This window comes from Pleurodeles waltl, chromosome 5 (genome assembly GCF_031143425.1).
Source record: "Pleurodeles waltl isolate 20211129_DDA chromosome 5, aPleWal1.hap1.20221129, whole genome shotgun sequence".
Taxonomy (NCBI): domain Eukaryota; kingdom Metazoa; phylum Chordata; class Amphibia; order Caudata; family Salamandridae; genus Pleurodeles; species Pleurodeles waltl.
The window spans coordinates 1715921379-1715945615 of NC_090444.1; the positions used below are offsets into that span (position 1 = coordinate 1715921379).

The 24237-nt window shown below is 47.2% G+C and overlaps 1 protein-coding gene across 5 annotated transcripts in view; it reads left to right on the forward strand.

Annotated features, from left to right (window-relative positions):
* Nucleotides 1-24237, forward strand: part of LOC138296696 (adhesion G protein-coupled receptor F5-like) — a 1100568-nt gene that overhangs the window by 178190 nt on the left and 898141 nt on the right. For all 5 annotated transcript variants that reach the window (XM_069236068.1, XM_069236070.1, XM_069236069.1 and 2 more), the window contains one exon: nucleotides 14700-14763. In XM_069236068.1, the coding sequence (XP_069092169.1) occupies nucleotides 14700-14763 (64 nt within the window). The remainder of the gene's footprint in view (nucleotides 1-14699; nucleotides 14764-24237) is intronic.

A 24237-nucleotide genomic window follows, 5' to 3' on the forward strand; every position in this document is an offset into this window, starting at 1 on the left:
TAGGGGTAAAAGCTGCACAGAATAGAAAGAAAGGACGTTAGAGAAGGGATATGTAGTTTGTGCATGAAGTGGTGCATGAAGTCAGAGAGAGGAGCAGAAAGAGTGTGTGAGAAACAAAGAAGGGGGGAAGCAGGCCACAGACTTAAAGAGGAAGTGACTGTGTATACAGAAGACACCCCAAAAAGAGGGTGAGAGCGTGGGTTTGAGGGGCAAAAAGGTTGAAAAGACACAGCAAAGAGACTGTGCTTGAAGACCTGAAGTGAACCAAAATGAGAGAGGCTGGAAGTGTGCACAAGAGAGAGAGAGAGAGAGAGAAAGAGAGAGAGAGGAGAGAGAGAAAGAGAGAGGAGAGAGAGAGAGAGAGAGACACGAGGCAGAGGGTCACCCAAAGGGGAGGGAGGAAGGGAGAGGTGGGCCAGTGCACAGTGCCAGGAGGTACAGGAAGGTCGCATGTGTGAATAGGCAGTATAGAGGGAAGACAGGGAGGGTGAGTGAGGGATTACAGGGGCAGTGGAATTGTAAGGTAAGGGGGGTAGTGGAAGTGTGAGTAAGAGATGAGAGGGGCAGTGGGTGTGTTGGGGAGATATGACAGTGATGGTGGACGTGCAAGATAGAGATGGGTTGTATTTGAATTGTTTGTTGTGGAATTGTGTAGTGTGGAGTTGTGTAGTGGAAATATGTGCCCTGGTGTGCTTTGGAATTATGTGGATAGTAAATAAATGGTTTTAAATGTAGTGGAATTATGTAGAGTAAAATTCTGTATAATGGAGTTAATTATGTGGAATGGTATTGTGTGTTGTGGCATGGCATGTTGTGGAGTTGAATTATGTGGTGAGCTGTTAAATGTTGTTGCATGAAGTGGAAATTTATGGTGTGTAGGCACTGCCGGATCAGCTGGTATAACAGATCAGTCCGTTAGCTAGCTTTTTGAAGTTTTTAGATATGTCTTTGAGCCTAGTAATCCACGTTTAATTTTAAATTAAATAGCAAGTGGTGCTGCTTATGATGTGTTGCGCCATAATAACTTGAAACGTTTGAGCAGCCTCTTCTGCCCTAGGGCACCACTCCCAGCATATTCACGTCAAAGCTTCTAGGATACATGGTAAAGTTAAAAGGTTGCCTCTATGGGTTATTCCTTTAAAACACATTTATCCTCCTTCTATAAAAGAAGCTGCTCGGCAAACAACACAACCTGGAGGAGACTTTTTGGAAAAACAATGAATCCTTTGGCCAACCTAAATACACCTGACCAACAAGCCACAATAACGGATGAAGAACAGTGACTATGAGACGGATGCTATGCAAAGTAGGGAAACTTAAACACTGTGGTAATTGTCCATTTGGAACATATTAAAAGTATTATGTTTCCCTACTCTGAATGAAGTCTTTCTTGTAAGGAGCAACAACAAAGCAACGAAACCACGGCCAATAACTAAACAACGGAAATAGCTAACACATCTTTAAATACATTTGAGATTTTCTCAAAGCTTATTGTTTGTTTGGCAGCCATTCCTCATATGGATTAGTCAAATGAGTAAAAAGGGTAAGCGTTTCTTTCCAACTGTTACAGCTCAAAGCTGATTATTCTCAAATAGCCATACTTATACATCTCCTACAACTGCTAGACCCTTTTCCGCCAACCAAACAGCTGCACTAGCACTGTTGCAAGTACATTGAAGGAAAATGTGAGTGAGAATGGCTAATTGGAGATGCAGAGACCTAGACAAAGTTAATAATCAGACCTTGTTGCTGTTAAAGCATACCGAATTGGGTAAGAAACATTACGTGTGTGGGTTCATGGGTGACCGATGTCGCCTGTCAACTGAAACAGCTTAAGTGCCCTGAAGCCGGGCCTGTGTGACTGGGATAAAGGTATTACTTATTAGTCACCAGTGGTCACCACTTGCCACACTGCACCATTCCCTGCAATACATAACTGCGGTTAGCAACAGCACAGCCTATTCGGCAGAGACGGGCTGTCATTGTCCAGTTAGCCAGTCCACTTAAAACAATGTTTGTCAACTGCAAAGGCACATGGGGAACTCTAGAGCCAATGAGCAGTTCAGAATTTGTGCAGCGTAATAGGATTGGCTGAACTGCACCAGTCTTAGATCATTTTACAAACTACAATCTCCTCTCCCTCCCAGAGGGCTGCTAGAATATGTACAGTCGTGGATTTGTTTGTTGTGCGACCCAGAAGTGCTAAAAACTAAAAGATTAATAAAAGACAACGAAAATTAGGTTGAGTTCACGAACAGTCTGTGTTAGTACCACACAGGCAATCACCATAGTGCACAGACTTGTAGTATGTCGTTTTGTACTTAAGACTCAATGACCCGAACACATCTTTCTTGTGTACGCCGCTGGTTTTCTTGCAATGCATCATAGTCTGGCAAAGAAATCCCCCAAAACAAGCACAGTAAGTGATTAAGACCTTCTAAAGACTTTGCTAATGGTTAGCTGGAGTTACTGGATAGTGGCAAGGAGTCCTGATACTAATCTGTACGATGTTTGTTTGTAACCATAGGAAGCAAGTCATCGGTGGTCGCTGCAGTGCGACTACAAAAAAAAAAAAAGTTACACAGAGCACACAATAAAGATAACCACTGGAAGGAGATTGTACTTGGTCACTGCGCTCGGGGAGAGATAAACACCAAAGGAGGCATGACAAATGCATCCCTGAAACTAACAGAAACAAAGCTTACAAGAGTGACGAAGCAACAAGCCAATCACAAGTCTATGGGCTGGCATAAATCCCACAGACTAATACTAATTACAGCATGTTGAGAGACAGCGCAGGCGCGCGCTGCCTAGACTCGACCTAAAAACGGTAACCTTAGACATGGCAGCACACTAATAACAACAGCTTCATAAATAGATTTGCACTAAGAAAACAGTCTTGCTTTAAATCCTTCTACTTATCCAATCACCTAAAACAATCTAACACGGCTAGAACCCCACTTTATTACACTTCATCGCAACATATAACAGTATACAGTATGAATGCAAAAACACATCACACCAGCCTACAACACACCACTACTATTTCACACCATATAACAGAACACCACATGTAAAACGGCCCTCATCACTCTCTACTGCACAACATCATACTGTGCCACACCATAAAAACAAATCACACCCTTTCAAACCTCAGAATAGTATTATCAATAAAAAACTGCATCAATCCAAACTACATGATACTATATGTTATTACACACACCATCAATCTAGAGCATACTACAACACATTATACCACATCACACCATACGACACTGTAACAAACACACCACACTCCAAATTGCAAAACAACCACAAAATACCACTTTTCTCCACAACGTCACAGAACACCTACTTCATGCTTTTTTATAGCTCAGCTTTTCCCCTTAGGGCATCATAGTGCTGTAAACAGATGTTTATTCTTACCCAACTTAATGGTACTCATTTTACTATCCTTGGAATGATGGAAGGCCGAGTTGACGAGACAGAATTTGAACCTGTGATTGTGACATCAAGCACCCATTCCTGGAGTGGATGCATTAGTCCAATGAGCCACAAACCTGCATCTCATTAGTTCACCATTTCTCACTATTTCACAGCACCCTTCATTGCATGAGACCATATCTGAGCTTTTAAAAATGCATAAAATCTCACTATACCTAACAATATATCATTACACACCCTGCCACAAAATTCTGCACCATATTACAGCAAAGAGGCAGCTTGCACATGATATTTTACTAAGCTACACACACTACACTACACACCTACCCATCGTGCCATTCTACACAAACCTACAGCCTGCACTAATACTCCACAACATAACTCACCCAATTAGACCTTAACACAAGATACAACACCAGATATCACAACTTGATAACTATAACACAACATGTAACCATTAAGCAATGATACACAATAGCAATTCATACAATCATCCCCTGGCACCTTCCGATACAATGCGACATCATCCCTACCTCACTCTGCAGCACCGTACTAGACCACACCAATCCACCCCATGCAAATCTATTTCACACCATACCAAGCAACAAGATACAAAAAAACAAACCGCCCCACTTCTAACCACACTACCTTACACCACTCCAGTTCAGATAAGCTTACCATATACTACGCAACATAAAATCAGAAAATATTACACCTCAACACGCCATCCAACACTTCATCACTGTGCATTTCACAACATCCCACTGTATCACTTTTCATCCTTATCACTATGCAAAATAGGGCTGCTAGCACTCTCAGTCAAACTTCCTTAGGGGGGACTCCAGGCCAGTTTATGGATGATGTATTATACTTCTATTCCAATTCAAGTAAAAAAAGATGGATTTTCTGCTTGTGGTAGTGCGATTTCTGCTTTCAGTAGATTGATTCTCAGCAAGGATCATCTTATAGGTAAACTTGGCAGGGAGCCCTTTCAGCCAAATTCAAATACATATTCTTTGTTACTACTGGGTAGGACAGTTAATTTTGTCATGCACCTCCATTAAGAATATGACCTACCTATAACCTTTTGTAGTTCCAGTCTGAATTCCAACTAAAGGGCCTTTCTTCTACATATACTCACCATTATGCTGTTGACTCAACGCATACTGTTCTCTTGCTGTTATGGGCCATACTGGTGCTGTGTCAAAGGCGCACAATATCTTTCCTCTATATAAATGGGCAGACACCGAGGAAGATTCAGGGTGACAGGCCAGAGCCAGCAATAGCGTTATGCATGGGCAGGAAGGAATGGGATGGCAGAAGAAAGTTTTGAGGGCTAGGAAGGGTTGAAAGTCAGAATATTGTTTTAGCAGAATTGTTTGGAAGAAATACTGTGTCCTAAATATCATTTACATAAATATTGTTACTTGAATTTCTCAAGCAGCTTTAGGTCAGGCTGTAAAGTGACAACATGAGCATGACACTCGGGAAATTGTAGAAACAGGTTTTATCCTTTTGTGGAATTAGGCATGCATGCCAAGGTGGTATACAAAAAGATGCAAGATAGTTTTCCAATACATTTCTCAAAACAGTCACAATCTGACATATAGATATTGAGCTGCAATAATTAGGCAGATGAAACAAAGCAAAGTAATAAGAATTACAAACATGGTAAAGAAGATAAACAATCTAACAATGGTGAATGTGGTTCTAGATGTTCTAGAAGTTCTGGATGTTACCTACCTGCCTATCTCTAATGTACGCTGAGAGCATAGCAGGTGTACCCTTCTTCCTGGCCCAATCTAGGGGATTAACTCCAACCCCATACCTGAAGACATGTCAGGAGTCAGCCTGTGGTATAGATGTCAATCCTGCCATGAGTCTAGTAAGTTAGTGTCAGCAAGCTGCATGTTGCACACAATTCAGCCCAGAACGGTTGTGGTTGTAATGCCCTCAGTCCCTTCTGGGTCTGTGCATAGTTTATATAATAAAGTTATACTGTGTTGGAGCCATGGTTTTGATGCAATGCTGTCTCTAGGTGCTAGAAGCTGTCTCCTGAATGGGCAACATAAGAACTAGGATATCATGCACAATGTTCCTAGCCTTCAACATAAAGTACAGATTACATGGCGTGCAAAGCCTAACTAAACAACCAACTCATACCACAGATTCATAGAGAATGATCATGCAAGAATTGCATGTGAATGTCATTGCTAAAAGCAACTTTGCTAAATAGAATAAAATATGAAAATGTAAAACAGCTAAAACCAGGGGTGAGCAACTCTGGTCCAAGAGGTCCTTATGACAGGAAAACCTCCTAATTACCTACATCAATGAAAATATTTTACTGGGCACACACCTTTTTGAGCTTCCAACCATGAAGCAGGATTGGAATTGACAAGCTGCATGTCAGTGATGACACATGCTCCATATATGGACTAGGACTGTGGTTGTATTCCAGTGCTCTGCAACATCTCTGCAATGTTCAATACAAAGAAAGATGCTTCTTGAAAACCGGGTAGCTCAATATAGCACCGAATTGGGCTTCCTACCGGTGCTGCTCTGAGGACACAAATATTTATTAGGGAAACACAGAAATTTAAAAGTGAGGACTATAAGAATTGATGCAGTGCATTACTGTCATTAGGCAATATCTGAGAAGGTTAACCAAGTTTAGTGCTTCACCCCTGAATGTTTAACTTTCTTGGTTATGCAACCCCGTTCGATCAGCTGACTTTGAAAAATCTATAAAATTCTGCATGGACAAGGAGAAACTTCTCAGTTAATCAAGCTTATGCAACAAGTCAGTAAAAATGCAGCTCTTAAAATGCTGCTGTAGGAAGCAAATGATGCTGGAATAGGATGAAAGGATGCTGTCTTAATATATGAATTTTATGAATTTTGAAGCACTAGAAGCAGAGGTACCAGAATATGTAGTGAAAGGCTTGGTTGATATGCTTATGGCTGATAGTTTGTCATTTTAATTATGCAACCGATTTAACATTTGGAACTGTCCTACATGAAATGAATCAAGTACCCGCTTAAAAAATACAAACTCTCCCTTGTTGGTGCGAACCCGCCAAGCTGTGCTGAAGAAAGAACAGCAGGGACAACTGCACTAACCTCCTGGTCAGCGTCTGCTGCCCTCCCCAGCTCCTCTGGGTGCCGCTGCTGCCTTCTGCCTGGGACAAACTGAGAGCCTCCCGACTCTCAGTTCGAGGCCCTCATCCACTGGCAGGCTTGTCCCTGTGCCTCATCCCTGGTGGTCTAGTGACCATCACAAGTAAGTATTTTTCTCTCTGTCTCTCTTTTTGCTCTTGCTTTTTCTGCCTTTTTTTCACTCATTTTTCCTTTTATTCAATCTCTCTTGCTTTTCGTCTCTCCCCCTCCCATGCCTCTTCGGGCTCTGAGGTCCTGCCGCCCTTCCCACGAAACAACTTTTCCACCCTCCCGCCTGTAGGAAAGTACCATCTTGCCTGGCATGTTATCCCCATTTTTCACTGTATATATGTTGTTTTAGTTGTATGTGTCACTGGGACCCTGCCAGCCAGGGCCCCAGTGCTCATAAGTGTGCCCTGTATGTGTTACCTGTGTTATGACTAACTGTCTCACTGAGGCTCTGCTATCCAGAACCTCAGTGGTTATGCTCTCTCATTTCTTTCCAGATTGTCACTAACAGGTAAGTGACCAATTTCACCAATTTACATTGGCATACTGGAACACCCTTATAATTCCCTAGTATATGGTACTGAGGTACCCAGTGTATTGGGGTTCCAGGAGATCCCTATGGGCTGCAGCATTTCTTTTGCCACCCATAGGGAGCTCTGACAATTCTTCACAGGCCTGCCACTGCAGCCTGAGTGAAATAATGCACACATTATTTCACAGCCATTTTCACTGCACTTAAGTAACTTATAAGTCACCTATATGTCTAACCTTTACCTACTAAAGGTTGGGTGCTAAGTTACTTAGTTTGTGGGCACCCTAGCACTAGCCAAGGTGCTCCCACATTGTTCAGGACAAATTCCCCGGACTTTGTGAGTGCGGGGACACCATTACACGCGTGCACTATACATAGGTCACTACCTATGTATAGCTTCACAATGGCAACTCCGAATATGGCCATGTAACATGTCTAAGATCATGGAATTGCCCCCTCCATGCCATCCTGGCATTGTTGGCACAATCCCATGATCCCACGGGTCTCTAGCACAGACCCTGGTACTGCCAAACTGCCTTTCCCGGGGTTTCACTGCAGCTGCTGCTGCTGCCAACCCCTCAGACAGGTTTCTGCCCTCCTGGGGTCCAGCCAGGCCTGGCCCAGGAAGGCAGAACAAAGGACTTCCTCAGAGAGAGGGTGTTACACCCTCTCCCTTTGGAAAAAGTTGTGAAGGCAGGGGAGGAGTAGCCTCCCCCAGCCTCTGGAAATGCTTTCATGGGCACAGATGGTGCCCATTTCTGCATAAACCAGTCTACACCGGTTCAGGGACCCCTCAGCCCTGCTCTGGCGCGAAACTGGACAAAGGAAAGGGGAGTGACCACTCCCCTGACCTGCGACTCCCCTGGGAGATGCCCAGAGCTCCTCCAGTGTGCTCCAGACCTATGCCATCTTGGAAACAGAGGTGCTGCTGGCACACTGGACTGCTCTGAGTGGCCAGGGCCAGCAGGTGACGTCAGAGACTCCTTCTGATAGGCTCCTTCAGGTGTTGCTAGCCTATCCTCTCTCATAAGTAGCCAAACCCTCTTTTCTGGCTATTTAGGGTCTCTGCTTTGGGGAATTCCTTAGATAACGAATGCAAGAGCTCATCAGAGTTCCTCTGCATCTCTCTCTTCACCTTCTGCCAAGGAATCGACTGCTGACCGTGCTGGAAGCCTGCAAAACTGCAACAAAGTAGCAAAGACGACTACTGCGACACTGTAACGCTGATCCTGCCGCCTTCTCGACTGTTTTCCTGGTGGTGCATGCTGTGGGGGTAGTCTGCCTCCTCTTTGCACTAGAAGCTCTGAAGAAATCTCCCGTGGGTCGACGGAATCGTCCCCCTGCAACCGCAGGCACCAAAGAACTGCATCACCGGTCCTCTGGGTCTCCTCTCAGCACAACGAGCGAGGTCCCTTGAACTCAGCAACTCTGTCCAAGTGACTCCCACAGTCCAGTGACTCTTCAGTCCAAGTTTGGTGGAGGTAAGTCCTTGCCTCCCCACGCCAGACTGCATTGCTGGGAACCGTGTGTTTTGCAGCTGCACCGGCTCCTGTGCACTTTTCCAGGATTTCCTTTGTGCACAGCCAAGCCTGGGTCCACGGCACTCTAACCTGCATTGCACAACCTCCTGAGTTGTCCTCCGGCGGTGTGGGACTCTCTTGTGCAACTTCGGGTGAGCACCATTTCACTCCACTTTGTAGTGCCTGTTCTGGCACTTCTCCGGGTGCTGCTTGCTTCTGAGAGGGCTCCTTGTCTTGCTGGACGCCCCTTCTGTCCTCTCATGCAACTGGTGACATCCTGGTCCCTCCTGGGCCACAGCAGCATCCAAAAACCCTAACCGCACGCTTTGCAGCTAGCAAGGCTTGTTTGCGGTCTTTCCTCAGGAAAACACTTCTGTACAACTCTTCACGATGTGGAACATCCATCCTCCAAAGGGGACGTTTCTAGCCATTGTCGTTCTTGCAGAATCCTCAGCTTCTACTGTCCAGTAGCAGCTTCTTTGCACCCACAGCTGGCATTTCGTGGGCATCTGCCCACTCTCGACTTGATCGTGACTTTTGGATTTGGTCCCCTTGTTCCACAGGTACTCTCGTCTGGAAATCCATCATTGTTGCATTGCTGGTGTTGGTCTTTCCTGCAGGATTCCCCTATCACAACTTCTGTGCTCTTTGGGGAACTTTAGTGCACTTTGCACTCACTTTTCAGGGTCTTGGGGTGGGCTATTTTTCTAACCCTCACTGTTTTCTTAGAGTCCCAGCGACCCTCTACAAGGTAACATAGGTTTGGGGTCCATTCGTGGTTCGCAGTCCACTTTTGGAGTATATGGTTTGTGTTGCCCCTATCTCTATGTGCTCCCATTGCATCCTATTGTAACTATACATTGTTTGCACTGTTTTCTATTGCTATACTGCATATTTTTGGTATTGTGTACATATATCTTGTGTATATTTGCTATCCTCATACTGAGGGTACTCACTGAGATACTTTGGCATATTGTCATAAAAATAAAGTACCTTTATTTTTAGTATATCTGTGTATTGTGTTTTCTTATGATATTGTGCAAGTGACACTAGTGGTACTGTAGGAGCTTCACTCGTCTCCTAGTTCAGCCTAAGCTGCTCTGCTAAGCTACCTTTTCTATGAGACTAAGCTGCTAGACACCCCTATACACTAATAAGGGATACCTGGGCCTGGTGCAAGGTGTAAGTACCCCTTGGTACTCACTACAAGCCAGTCCAGCCTCCTACACCGCCTCTCAGATCCACTCGCACCCTCCTCTCCTACTTAATGGCGACAGCAGCGCAGATGCATTGCTGGCGCGCCAAAGGCACACCAAAGGCACACAAAAGGCAAGCCCGTCTGCACTCGTTTGCAACCAGACCGCGCCCAGTGCCAGGAATCCTGGATTTCCATTAAACCACCACCTGGCCAGCCTCTGTTATGTCGTGGAGATCCTCCTCCGCCTCAACACCGGACATCTCAGCAACTGCTGCACCATCTTCCCCAAGGACACCCACAGACCTTTCACTTGTGGGAACTGCAACTTCAGCAACAGCCTCAACAAGCTGAAGGTACTCTCTGCACACAAAGATACCAACATCCTCCACAACCCCATCAACTGCCTGCTCCTGAACATCCGTTTCCTCTACAAACATGCCACTGAACTCTGGGATCTGATCAACACGACCCAACCGGACATCGCCTTCCTTACCGAGACCTAGGTCAACTCCATCTTGGGACCAGACATTGCCATCGCCATTGCAGACAGGTACAGCATCCTAAGAAGGGTCCGGCCCTCCCCCTGGTGAAGGACTTGCAATCTTACACTATGTGTGAAGGCCGTCCCAGAAGAACAATGCACCATCATGGAACACCTTCACTTCCTGGTTCACTTCAACCACACCATTCGTGGCACTCTGGTGTACAGGCCACCCGGCCCGCCCAGCATTCATAGACGATGTTGTAGACAACACTATCCCCCAGGCCCTGGCGTCAGACGACTACCTCCTCCTTAGCGACTTGAGTTTCCTCCTCGAGGACCATGCCGACCCAAACACCACCACTCTACTCGACAGCTTCGCCACCTTTGGCCTCAGAGAGCTGGTCTCCTCACCCACACACATCACAGGACACACACTGGACCCCATCTTCACCTCAAGCAACACTGGACCCCATCTTCAACTCAAGCAACCACATCACCAACCCCAGAATGGACTGACCACGTTGTATACACTTCACAATCACCGCACCCAGCAGCCACACCCCAAAGGCCTCCCACAGGAAATAGAACAAAATCACCAACGAGCAACTCACCTCATCTCTCGACAAATCCCTCCTCACTCCGATGACAACACAGCAGCGTGCATTCTCAACGCATGGATGACCAAATGCGCCAACACTCTAGCTCCCCTTCAGCTGACATCGGCCAAACGCGTAGCTAAGAAAGCCAGCTGGTTCACCACCAAACTCCAAGAATCAAAGTGTACTCGCAGACTTTTAGGGAAAAAATGGAGGAACAGCCAAACCAGTGAAGACCTCGACTCCTTCAGAGCCGCAACCGCCGCCCACCGCCGAAAAATCAAGAACGCAAGGAAGGATGCACTCCGGATTGCATCAACTCATCCACACACAACTCTAAGGAACTCTTCTCAGTCATCAATGAGTTAACAAATCCCCCCTCCGAAGCCACCAGCATCCCCCGTCAGAGGACCTCTGCAACAAACTGGCCACCTTTTTCCACCGCAAGATCGTGGACATCTACAACAGCTTCCTCCCGGAAAATCCTGGCACAAGAACCTGCAACCAACCCACCCCCCAGAGCCAACCCAGACCATCCAAAGCTCATCCACGCTTACCACAGAGGAAACAATCAGCATTATGAACAGCACCCACTCCGGAGCCCCCATGAACCCCAGCTCACACCACATATACATCAGAGCCAGCACGTTGATCGCTCCTGAGTTCCAAAACACAATGAACTGCTCCATCAACACTGGCACCTTCCCTGAAGACTGGAAACACGCTGAATTACACCTTCTCCTGAAGAAATCTTCTGCCAACCCATCAGAACTAAGGAATTTCTGGCCCATCTTGCTGCTACCCTACTCCACCAAAATACTGGAAAAGCAACCAGCACACAACTACGGAATTTCATCGAGGCCAACAACTCCCTGGACAGCTTCCATCCAGTTTCCACAGCACCCACAGCACGGAAACAGCCCTTTTGGCAGCCACTGATGCCATTCAATAACTCCTAGATTGCAGCCACACTGCAGCGCTCATACTCCTCGACCTCTCACTGTTCAACATATACATGGCCCCTCTCGCAGCTATCGTCGGAAGCCATGGTATGAACATCGTGTCATATGCAGATGACACACAACTCATCATTTTCCTCACTGAAGACTCGGACACGGCCAAAATGAACTTCCACTTTGGAATGGAAGCTGTTGCCACCTGGATGAGAGAAAGCTGCCTCAAGCTCAACTCCGACAAGACTGAGCTCATCATCTTCGGAAATGCCACCTCAGCTTGGGATGACTACTGGTGGCCCACATCCCTCATCACCAACTGAGCAAGCCTGCATCCTAGGCATCATCATCAACTCCTCCCCATCCATGACCCGCCAGGTAAACTCAGTTGCCTCCTCCTGCTGGCACACAGTGTGCAAACTTTGAAGATCTTCAGATGGATCTCAGCAGACTGCTGCAGAACAGTCACCCATGCCTTATTAATAAGCAAGCTTGACTATGCAAACGCCCTCTACTCCAGCACCTCGACTAGAAACATAAAAAAAGTACAACTCATCGTGAATGCCGCCGTCAGACTCATCCTGGAGCTCCCACGGTGAGAACATATCTCCCAACATCTGAGGATCCTTCACTGGCTCCAGGATGAGAAACGGATCACCTTCAAGCTACTCACCCACACGAACAAGGCCATACACAACACAGGACCAGCCTACCTGAACCACTGCATCGCCTTCCACAGCCCCGCCACATCCCTCCGCTCTGCCTAGCTTGCCCTGGCCACCATCCATCATATTCGTTAAAAAAACGCCAGAAGATGATCCTTCACCTACACCGCAGCAAAGGGCTGGAACAACCTCACCCTGCACCTCCGACAAAGTCCATCACTCTCCATCTTCAGGAAGAACCTCAAGATGTGGCTCTTCGGATGAGGTTCCTCCTCTCCCACACAGCACCTTGAGACCCTCACTTTACAAAAACTGATTGATTGACTGAGCGGTAAAAGATAGTGCAGCAGTCCTAATACACTGGTTTTCACTGCAGGTCACTATGGCATTTAAGTGGTCAAAACTTCACTTAAGGGGGTGCACGCTATGACTGCAAACTCCTGCAGAGGGGTCGAGAAGTTATGTACTAATGCACTTCCTATAATTGTAAGAGAAACTTGCACAAATGATTGGGAGGCTTACTGACAGTACACCACTTTGCTACTCAGGCTTGTACTTTAGGATAGCAAAAGTTCTTACTAGAGGGCATTAAAAGGACATTGAATTCTGATTAACAGTCACAATGCCACGTATTAGTCGTTTGTGACCACAATTGCAAATCATTTATCAGTTCTTGGCACCTCAAAGGAGATGGTAACTTATTCGCAAATGAGAAAGTGAATCATGTTGAGTGGCTTCCAGGTTGGGGCAGTGGTTCAGCGGTCCGCTACCTTCTCCCTCTGATATGGTCCTAAACGTAAAGCAATTGTTTTGCCACAATTCCTTTACGGATCATGAAAAGCTTTTTAAAAAATCCCATTTTGGAGTTCAAACACAGGGAGTGTGGACTACTGTACCTTGCAGGTTATCATTCCTGTTTTTGCAACCAAATGCAGGTAGTCACAAGTAGATACCAGTCTATGTTATATCCTAAATAGGTTTCTGGACTCAAGGGGTGGGGTGGAGGCTTCCTAGTTGCTCTTAGCGGACACAATGTTCAGGGGTAGCTGGGATTTTCTGTTCTGATTGTCACAGCGCCAAGATACCAGTAATTGGCGAATAACTCTCTTTACAAATGTTGGTTCATTCATTCATTCACTCATTCATTGCACAGGTCTTTTCTGCAATCCCTTGTGACTGGCGAATTTGCAAAGCAGCCTATTTAGTACAGCGGTTACATCACAGGTCACAAAATGTGTGCAATCTGGCACAACGTTTTGAAACTTATCTCTTGGTACATCAGGCCCATTCTTCCTAAAAAGTATCAAAATAGGTATTTGCTCAATTTGGTATTGTGTAGGGACAACACGTTAGAACCAATTCTCTCTAGCTAATGTGTAAAAGGTCTATAATTAGAATATTTTTTAGCTTACTTGTTATATAAGCAGCAGCAGACCATGATTCAAAGTGCATCTTCTCCAAATTAGGTACAAATGAATACTATAAGTAATATGACGACATGAACCAATTTAAACATATTTATGAGTTTTCATTCTTTATGATTGTGGTAGATATACATGATGTCCTTAAATAGCTTTACTGCCCTCAATATCTATCAGGCTCTGTGTGGAACGTGCAGAGAATCAAAAACCTGAGGTTGCAGGCCCTAACTACCGTTTTTGCGTGATTGCATATATTAGTGAAGATGTGAAGCAGGGATATACAATAGACAAGTTCATTTGGGCTACTGTTAATTGCCCTTCCCTTCATCACTCCCCCTCACTTTCGCCGTTGGCCCATTATTGCCTTGGAGTCAATTAACAGTGAACAACACCCTTTGCAATAATGTCCATTAAAACTTAATTTTTGCCTACTGTCTTGTGCTGTCGGCTCACCTGTGATTTTTGGAAGCCTGTGACGGTTTTCTTATTGAAACTGTTCTGTAGACTATTAAATCTCGTGTTCCCTGTATCACAGCATCTAATTACTCCTGCGTCTCAAGCCAGTGGTATTCAGGAAACAGAGTATGCCTGTGCCAAGAAATTGGTTCTGCAATATTTTAGTCTCTCGACATTATCTGTTTTGTTGGTGTTAATTCCCTTAAAAGTTCCTTATGGAAAAATGCATTCTGACATGCGACGTGTTTTCTCATTTTTTTAGACATACATCGGAAACAAAATCGAAAATACTTCCTCAAAAAGCCTATCACGACACAAGCGTGCAGGTAATACTTTTCTGGTTGTTGTTGGTAAACCTTTTTTTGGAATATTTAAATTTTCTCTTGATTTTGTTTTGCTACGCAAAATTAAAATTCAACATCATCCCAGTGCAGAAACACACATGTTACTAAATGATTAGGATGATAGAATGATCATAATTGTCTTATAGGGGAAATAACATTCAGTGGTCAAGGTTCAGAAGCTAAAGCTGGTATGGCAAAGGGAACAGTAATTGACTGTGTTCATAAAGATCTTGTAGACATGGTTCATTAGGGTTGTCTAGTGTTGGCCTCAGGATGGATCCAGGCCATATTTGTAGGAAGTCTTCATAGGATAAATGTGAATACAACTAACTTGAAGAGAGCACAGTTACATAGTAAATATGCTGAACATCTGGCAGGACTCCAAATCTCACAAATTAAGTTTGCCCTACATAATCTTGAAATGAGTCACATCTTTTACAAATAAATATTGCGCTTATATTAAGTTGCTGATTTTGAAATAATTGTTCAGGTCAAGTCCGAGCATGATGTTACTCAGCAAGAAAATGACAGAGTGATCCACTCGGAAATAAATATTTTATCGCTTCGGGCTTCTGTCAAGCGGGGTCACCCGGATGAGAATATAATGCTCTTGCTATCTATAAGTATAATCGGTTGACTTGAACAGGTATTTATATTAGAGATACAGCCTAAAGTCACATCATGAACCTACATGAGCTAAATACAGAGGCCAGCCATCCTTCTCTTCTTCAGGTTTGTTTCAGAGATGCCATGTATAACACCATAGGAGGGTACTGTGCCTGAAGCTGCTGTTTCACTTGAAAATCAGAAACATTTAGGGGCTGATTTATGATTTATGATTTATGAAAAGTGGCACTGCACCAAGTGCAGCACCACTTTCCTTGTGTCCCTGCTAGCGCCGGTGTTTTCATAAAATTTATTAATGAATATTCATGTATTTTGAGTAATGGTTTTGCATAGAAAATGTAATGAGAAAAATAATGCATGCATTTGAAAGTATGATCACGTGAGTGGCCGCCAATGTTCACGAAGTGTGCTTATTAATGGCTTATTAATATGAAATGTTGAGCTTATGTTTGATTAATGTAGTAATATGTCATATTGAGGGTTGTGCATTAGGTCTTAGCTTTATTAATTGAAAGCCTTAACTTAGCGGAGGTCTTGGCTGTAGCAAAGTACCATCTTTCTTGACATGTGACCCCCATTTTTACCTGTATATGAGTATGTTTTTGCCTTTCTCACTGGGATCCTGCTGGTTAGGACCCTAGTGCTCAAAGTTTATGGATGAATGTTTGTGTCTGTATAGTGCTTGACTATGTCACTGAGGCTCTGCTAATCAGAACCTCAGTGCTTATGCTCTCTCTGCTTCTAAATTTGTCACTGTAGGCTAGTGACTTCATTTACCAATTTCAATTGGCACACTGGACCCCCCTTATAAGTCCCTAGTATATGGTACCTAGGTACCCAGGGCATTGGGGTTCCAGGAGATCCATATGGTCTGCAGCATTTCTTTTGCTACCCATAGGGAGCTCAGACAAACGCTTACACCGGCCTGCCATTGCAGCCTGCGTGAAATAAAGCACACATTATTTCACAGCCATTTTCACTGCACTTAAGTAACTTATAAGTCATCACCTATATATCTAACCTTCACTTGCTGAATGTTAGGTGCAAAGTTACTAAGTGTGAGGGAACCCTTGCACTAGCAAAGGTGCCCCCACATAGTTCAAGGCCATATCCCGGGACTTTGTGAGGGCAGGGATGCCATTACACGCGTGCACTACATATAGGCCAGTACCTATATGTAGCTTCACAATGGTAACTTCGACTATGGTCATGCAACATGTCTAAGATCATGGCATTGTCCCCCATTCCAAATCTGGTATCGGGGAGCCAATTCCATGCATCCAGGGAGCTCTACTATGGACCACCAATACTGCCAAACCAGCTCTCTGAGGCTTGCACTGCAGCTACAGCTGCTGCCACCTCACAGACAGGGTTCTGCCCTCCTGGGGTCTGAGCAGTTCAGTCCCAGGAAGGCAGAACAAAGCATTTCCTCTGAGAGCAGGGTGTTACACCCTCTCCCTTTGGAAATAGGTGTTACAGGCTGGGGAGGGGCAACCTCCCCCAGCCTCTGGAAATGCTTTGAAGGGTGCAGATGGTGCCCTCCTTGCATAAGCCAATCTACAACGGTTCAGGGAACCCTTGTCCTCTGCTCTGACGTGAAACTGGACAAAGGAAAGAGGAGTGACCACTCCCCTGTCCATTACCACCCTAGGGGTGGTGCCCAGAGCTCCTCCAGTGTGTCCCAGACTTCAGCCATCTTGCTTTGCAAGGTGTGGGGCACTCTGGAGGTCTCTGAGTGGCCAGTGCCAGCAGGTGAAGTCAGAGACCCCCTCCTCATAGGTCCTTACCTGATAAGGTAGCCAATCCCCCTCTCAGGGCTATTTAGAGTCTCTCCTGTGGGTTCTGTTCAGATTCTGCTTGCAAGTTTCCTTCAGGAATCCTCTGCAACTACTACTTCATCCTCTGACCTCGGATCAACCACAACCTGCTCCAGGAACCGCTGTAACAGCAACAAAGTATCCACAAGGGATACTTTTCATCTGCAACTTCAGCTCCAGCCAGAAACTGCAACAGTTTTCATGGTGTGCAAACTCTGGGGACTCCCTGTCTTCACCCTGCCCCAGAAGGACCAAAGAAATCTCCCTTGGGGACGATGGCATCACTCCCCTGCTCACGCAGGCACCTTCCAAGATGACAACTGGTACCCTTGGACTCCTCTCACAGTGACGAGTGTGCTCCTAAGGACACAGAGCGTTGACCTCATTGACAAAGACTGTCCTGAGGTCCTGCTGACGCAACTTGGAGGAGGTAAGACCTTGCCTTCCCTGAGAGCGACAGTACCCCTGTGTACTGCATCTTCTTCACCTCCTGAGGCCTCTGTGCACTATTTGCAAAATTCCTTCATGCACAGCCTGGCCCAGGTCCCCAGCACTCCATCCTGTGACGCTCAACTCGCTGAGTTGTTCTCTGGCGACGTGGGACCTTCCTTAGTTGTGCTGCACCAACCACATTTTGCACCTCCTTTGTCCCTGTGTCCTGGGTCTCCCGTGGGTGCTGCCTGGTATCCTGAGGGCTCTCTAAAATGTTGAGGGCCCCCTCTTCCTCCTCACATAGAGTTGAGGCCCCCAGGTCTCTCCTGGGTCCAGCCAGAGCCATTTTGACACAAAACGCATATTTGTCATAGCTAAGGCTTTTTGATGGCTTCCAACAGAAAATCACATCTGCAACCATCTTCACGTCATGGGACATCGTCTGCATCATGGAGGAACCTGCTGGCATCTTCCTAGGGTGCATTCCTGCAGTCTTCGTCCAACAGGGACTTTTCTTTTGCACCCTCTTCTGGGTTGGCAGGGGCTCCTGCCCTTCCTGGAACTTCTTTCAACTTCTGGACTTGGTCCCCTTCTTTTGCAGGTCTTCAGGTCCAGGAATCCAGCAGTTGTTGTTTGCAGACTTAGTTTGTTACTGCAAAATCCAAATCACGAGGTGTAGTGTGTCATAAGGAAACGTGCAGTACTTTGCTCCTGCTTTTCTGGGCTCTGGGGTGGGGTAGTTTACTTACTTTTACTGTATTCTTACTCTCCCAGCGATTCTGCACACACTTCACTTGTCTCGGGGGGGGAATCTGTGATTCATATTCCACTTTCGTAGTATATGATTTGTGTTGCCCTAGACTTATTTTCTCCCATTGCATTCTATAGCATTTCCTATTGTTTGCACTGTTCTATGACTAATTACTTGTCTAATTTTAGTGTCTAGGGAACATATTGTGTATAATACTTACCTCGAGAAGGACTATTGCCTCTAAGATATTTTTGGTGCTGTGTCACCCAAATAAATAACTTTATTTTTGGTAACACTGAGTATTGTCTTTACTTGTGTATAAGTACTGTATAACTATAAGTGGTATTGCATGAGCTTTGCATGCCTCCTAGTTCAGTCTAAGCTGCTCTGCTATAGCTACCTCTATCACCCTAAGCTGCTAGAACACTACTACTTCACTAATAAGGGATAACTGGACCTGGTATAAGGTGTAAGTACCCAAGGTACCCACCACAAACCAGGCCAGCTTCTCACAGATGACTTTCCCAGAATCTTGGGACATGCCAATGGTGGTTTGAGGATGTTCTCGGCATTCTAGTGACAGTGTGAATGGAGTAGGTTTTGCGCTTGCACAGCTTATCCAAATCGCAGGTGAATTGTGATGTTTGTGAGAGTTTAGTGAGTTTGCGTACTCCAAATGAAGTCGTAGAAGGAATGTGCATACTCTGAAGTGTGAGAGTAGGGAAGTTGTCGTACTTCACATGTGTGTGGCGCTTTGTGCTACAAAATTGTCCACGTGGTTGTTGATGTACGGACCCTGCGTGGTCTAAGACTCTGAAGTATACTGAAAAGTGTATGAGACACTTGAACCCTCATTATGACCCTGGCGGTGAGTGATAAAGTAGAGGTAATACCGCCAACAAGTTGGCTGTAATTACTGGCAAATTATGACCATGGTGGAGAAAATCCCATAGACAGCCAATGTACCACACCAACTGCCAGGGCGTAAACAACACTCACCACGGTGGTAGCCATCAACAGCCAGGCGGAAGACAAAGTACCGCCGACCATATTTTGACACTTCAATCTGCCACGATTTCCGGGGCGGTACCAATGCCATCAAAAGCCTGGCTGACACAGAATACAGAAGAGCAAAGACTCACCTTCGTAGACACAGGGAAGAACAACGCCGCCATGGAACCGGAACTGCAAGTCTTCCCGATGCTCATCTACGTCATGCTCCACCTGGAACCCAAACGCCGACGAAGATGACGACGGTGACTACAGCTGCCTAACACACAAGGGAGAGAGGGAGGAAAACGATAGTGACACACACATGCACAACACACACCATACACACAACCAGCTGCAGACGAAGAATAATGGCACACAATACACAGTAGAATAATGCAAGGACAACAAGAATGCAGTAATGAGAATGTATTGATATAAACAGCTACCAAATAAACCAATTGTATGAGAAACATATATGTACAAATGTACACAAAGGGCCAATGCTCAGTCCAATGTACTAAGGGCCCACATGGCCACAGGGCACAGTCCAAAGCGCAACTCGAATCTTGACTTCATCCGGATAGAACTCTGCAGAAACATCAGTTTGCAAGTGGGCAGGCACTTCAGGGGGATGGGGGTGGGGAACACCTCAGCAGAAGTTGGGAACAAGCCCACTGGTCCAGGAGGGGGCTCCATGCCCATTACTCTGTGATAGGGAGTGCAAGGCCATAGTTTCTGCAGTGGGTGACTTTCCCACTGGTTCTGGAGGGGGTTCCATGCCCATTACTCTGTGCTGGGGAGTGCAAGGCCACAGTCTCTGGAGTGAATGACTTTCCCACTGGCTCTGGAGGGGGCTCCATGCCCTTTACTCTGTCCTGGGGAGTGCAAGGCCAGAGTCTCTGGAGTGGGTGACTTTCCCACTGGTTCTGGAGGGGGCTTCATGCCCATTACTCTGTCCTGGGGAGTGCAAGGCCACAGTCTCTGGAGTGGGTGACTTTCCCACTGGTTCTGGAGGGGGGTACATGCCCATTACTCTGTCCTCTGGAGTGCAAGGTCACAGTCTCTGGAATGGGTGACTTTCCCACTGGTTCTTGAGGGGGCTCCGTGCCCATTACTCTGTCCTCTGGAGTGCAAGGTCACAGTCTCTGGAGTGGGTGACTTTCCCACTGGTTCTGGAAGGGGCTCCATGTCCATTTCTCTGTCCTGTGGAGTGCAAGGTCACAATCTCTCAGGTGTGGAACATGCCCACTGCTCCTGGAGGAGGCCCCTTGTACAGCAGTCCCTGGAGGGTGACCTACATGGCTTCCGCTGGTGGTGATGGCTGCACTGTGTCATCTGGAGGTGAGGGCTGCACAGTGTCAGCAGGTGAAGGTGCCTCCTGGGCAGCCTCTGCTGGAGGTGAGGGCGAAACTGTGGTGGCAGGTGGATGTGCCCCCTGGGCAGCCTCAGCGGGAGGTGAGGGCTGGCCTCTGGTGGTATGTGCAGGTGCCTCCTGGTCAGACTCTACAGGAGGTGAGGGCTGAACTGTGGTGGCAGGTGGAGGTGCCTTATGGGCAGCCTCTGCTAGTGGTGGGTGCTGAACTGTGGTGGCAGGTGGAGGTGCCTCCTGGGCAGCCTCCACTGGAGTCGGGGGCTTCTTCCTCTTCATGGCAGGAGGCGTGGAATCCCTAACCTTCCTGTCAGGGGTTGAGGGCTTCTTCTCCTTCATGGCACGTTGTGCGTGTTCCTTAGCCTTCCGGGCAGGAGTTGAGGGCTTCTTCCCCTTCATGCAGGAGGTGAAGGCTCCTTCCCCTTCATGCAGGAGGTGTGGGATCCTTAACCTTCCTGGCTGGTGGACTGGGATCCTTCACTGACTTGCCACCACAACTAGGTGGTGCCACCACTGTCCGCGTGGACTGTTTGGCTGAGGTGCTGGGCTGGCTCATTGAGACCCTGCTCTTACAGGCATGACGGGGGCAGTGGAAGGGAAGAGGTCAAGGGCTAGGAAAAGTTTCTTAGGGCCAGTGGGGTGGGATGAGGGAGGACAGATAGGAGTGGAGGTTGAGGGACTGGTTGTAGGAGGTGTATGTCTGCTGGATTTGGGTGCAGGTGCATGGGCAGAGTGCTGATGTGAGGTGGATGACTGTTGGGTGTGTAAGTGCTTGCATGTGTGTCCTTTAGGAGGGGGGACAGACAGGGTGGGAGAGGACACAGGGGCTGCATGCATGGATGTTGTGGAGGTGTCTGCTAGTGAGGTGTGTGTGCTGCTTGGTGTGGTGATGCTGGTGGTGGATATTGATGCAGTGCATGCAGGTGTGAGTGTGGATGAGACTGTGAGGGAGGTGGAGGAGGAGGAGACAGCGGAGGCAGTGGATGTGGTTGAGTCTGCAACTGTCTGGTGCTTGCGTGAGTGCTTGTGAGATGAAATATGTGCCTGTGTTTGTGCCACTCTTGGGTGTTGTCTTGTGTGCATGCTCATCTGTATGTGTGCATGGGATGTGTTGGGGTTGAATGGACTGGGACTGGGAAATGGTAGTTGGAGGAGGGACGGTAGGAACAGGGACAATGGCTGCCATCAGGGAGGAGGCCAGAGCCTGAATCTTTCTCTGTTCGTCCGCCAATCCACAGTGGATGCCCTCCAGGAATGCATTGCATTGCTGAATCTGGAATGCCAGCCCCTGGATGGAATTCTCAATGATTGACTGCCCTACAGAGATGGATCTCAGGAGGTCAGTAGCCTCCTCACTCAGGGCAGCAGGGCTCACTGGGGCAGGGCCTGAGGTGCGTGGGGCAAAGGAGATTCCCATCCTCCTGGTGTCCGCCACCACCAGGGAGCTTCCATCAGAGGAGGTATCTGAGTTTGTGTTGTCACCTCCTGCCTCTGCCGTTGTGCTCCCTTCACCCTCCACCCCACTGGTTCCCTCAGCGTTGTTGGACTCTGCCTCCAGGGTCCTGTGGGATGCAGCTCCCTCTGTTGCCGGTGCCCCTGCTCCTCCACCAGATGATGCTAATGCACACATGGACAGGATGACAGAAGAAAATAGGGTGAGAGAGAGAAAAGGAAACACTGGGTCAACTACTGCACCAACACCACAGTTGGCATACACAGCATGATCACACACAGGGATCAGACTTGAGTACTATGCATTGCACTGCCAGTGACTTGGCTAGATGCCACAGCGCTATACACCCCCAACTGCACCCCTTCTGGTACCCACAAAGCCCTGACTAACATGGAATGCTAACAAGCTAGGTTACCTGCATTTGACATACTCACATTACCCTTTAGCTGAATCATGCTGCAATGGCCTTAGAGGCACCCACTAACTCACATCCACACCCGGATCCCATGCCACCTGCCAATTATTATAATAATGCCCAATGTACTCACCCCCTTGTGGCTGCTGTGAGTCCCTCAAGCGACCATCCAGCTCTGGGTAGGCCACCGCCAGTATGCGGGCCATCAGGGAGGTCAGATTCCAATGGGCTCCCCTTCCTCATTGGGAGGCTCTCCCCAGCTGGACCTCCGCAGTCTTCCGTGCCCAGCATCTCCGGTCCTCTCACCGTTTCCGACAGTGGGTGTTCCGCCTGCCATAAACCCCCAGAGTCTGCGCGCCCTTGGCGTTGGCAGGCCATAATCCCTTCTTTTGATGGGCGCTGACCTGCAGAGGTAATACAGACATAAGGACACCATTAACCTTACAATCCAGCCTGTCACACATATGGTCCACCAATCCCGTTTCCATCACCATTGGCACACACATCGGTCGGCGCACACCGTGTACACCACCACAAGACATCCCCCCGATGACACGATGCTTGCACACACATCTCCATGCATCCTTCACACATGCATCATGCCCAAGATGTACTCACCTTTTGGTCTGGAGGCTTATACAGCAGTCCGTACTGGGGTGGGACCCCATCCACCAATCGCTCCAACTCCTCCGAATTGAAGGCAGGGGCCCTTTCTCCGGTCATCCAGGCCATGGTAGGTTCCAGACACAGGTCACAGCAGTACTCGCAGTGTAGGTGTTTTCCTGTTGAAGGACAGGAAACAAGTGAGGAATCAGATAGAAAATGGTGGTCACTTCCGCTGCAGTGTACACCGTCACCCCTGGCGCAGATCCCATTGGCCACTGTAATCAACAGAGACCCATATTATCCAGTCAGGACTTGCATGGCGGTGCAAAACCACCTTCCGACAGGACCCTCAACATCGGCGGAGTTACCTCACTTCCACCTGTCCCTACATACAGGACAGGTGGTCGCCATTTCATGGTGGCAGACTACGGTCATATCAACCTTAACTGCATCGTAGCCTAGATCAGCACATCCCTCACCATTCCCACTGTCCCATACATAAATGCACTATGTACACTGAGGTTGGGGTTCCATTGTTCAAATTGTGACAGCCTACTCACTCTTGTGTCCCTTAGATACCTACTGGTGCAGATAAATAGGAGGAGGAGACATACCCCTGTGTACAGACCCCTTCGGGACTTGGCTACACTGGAGGACAGGCACATTATACTCACCTATAGACTGGAAAGGGCCACAATAACTGAGCTGTGTGTCCAATTGGAGCCAGACCTAATCTCAGCTTTTCCTCATCTGACTGGGATCCCCCCTCTTGTGCAAGTGCTATCAGTGCTCCATTTCCTGGCAACTGGTTCTTTCCAAGTGATAGTGGGCTTGGCAGCAGGAATGTCACAGCCAATGTTCTCAATAGTGCTGGCAAGAGTTGTGTCTGCCCTGGTGATACACATGTGCAGCTACATAGCTTTCCCCCAGGTGGAAGATTTGGCCACAGTCAAGGACGGATCTATGCAATGGGATATATACCCAGTATTATTG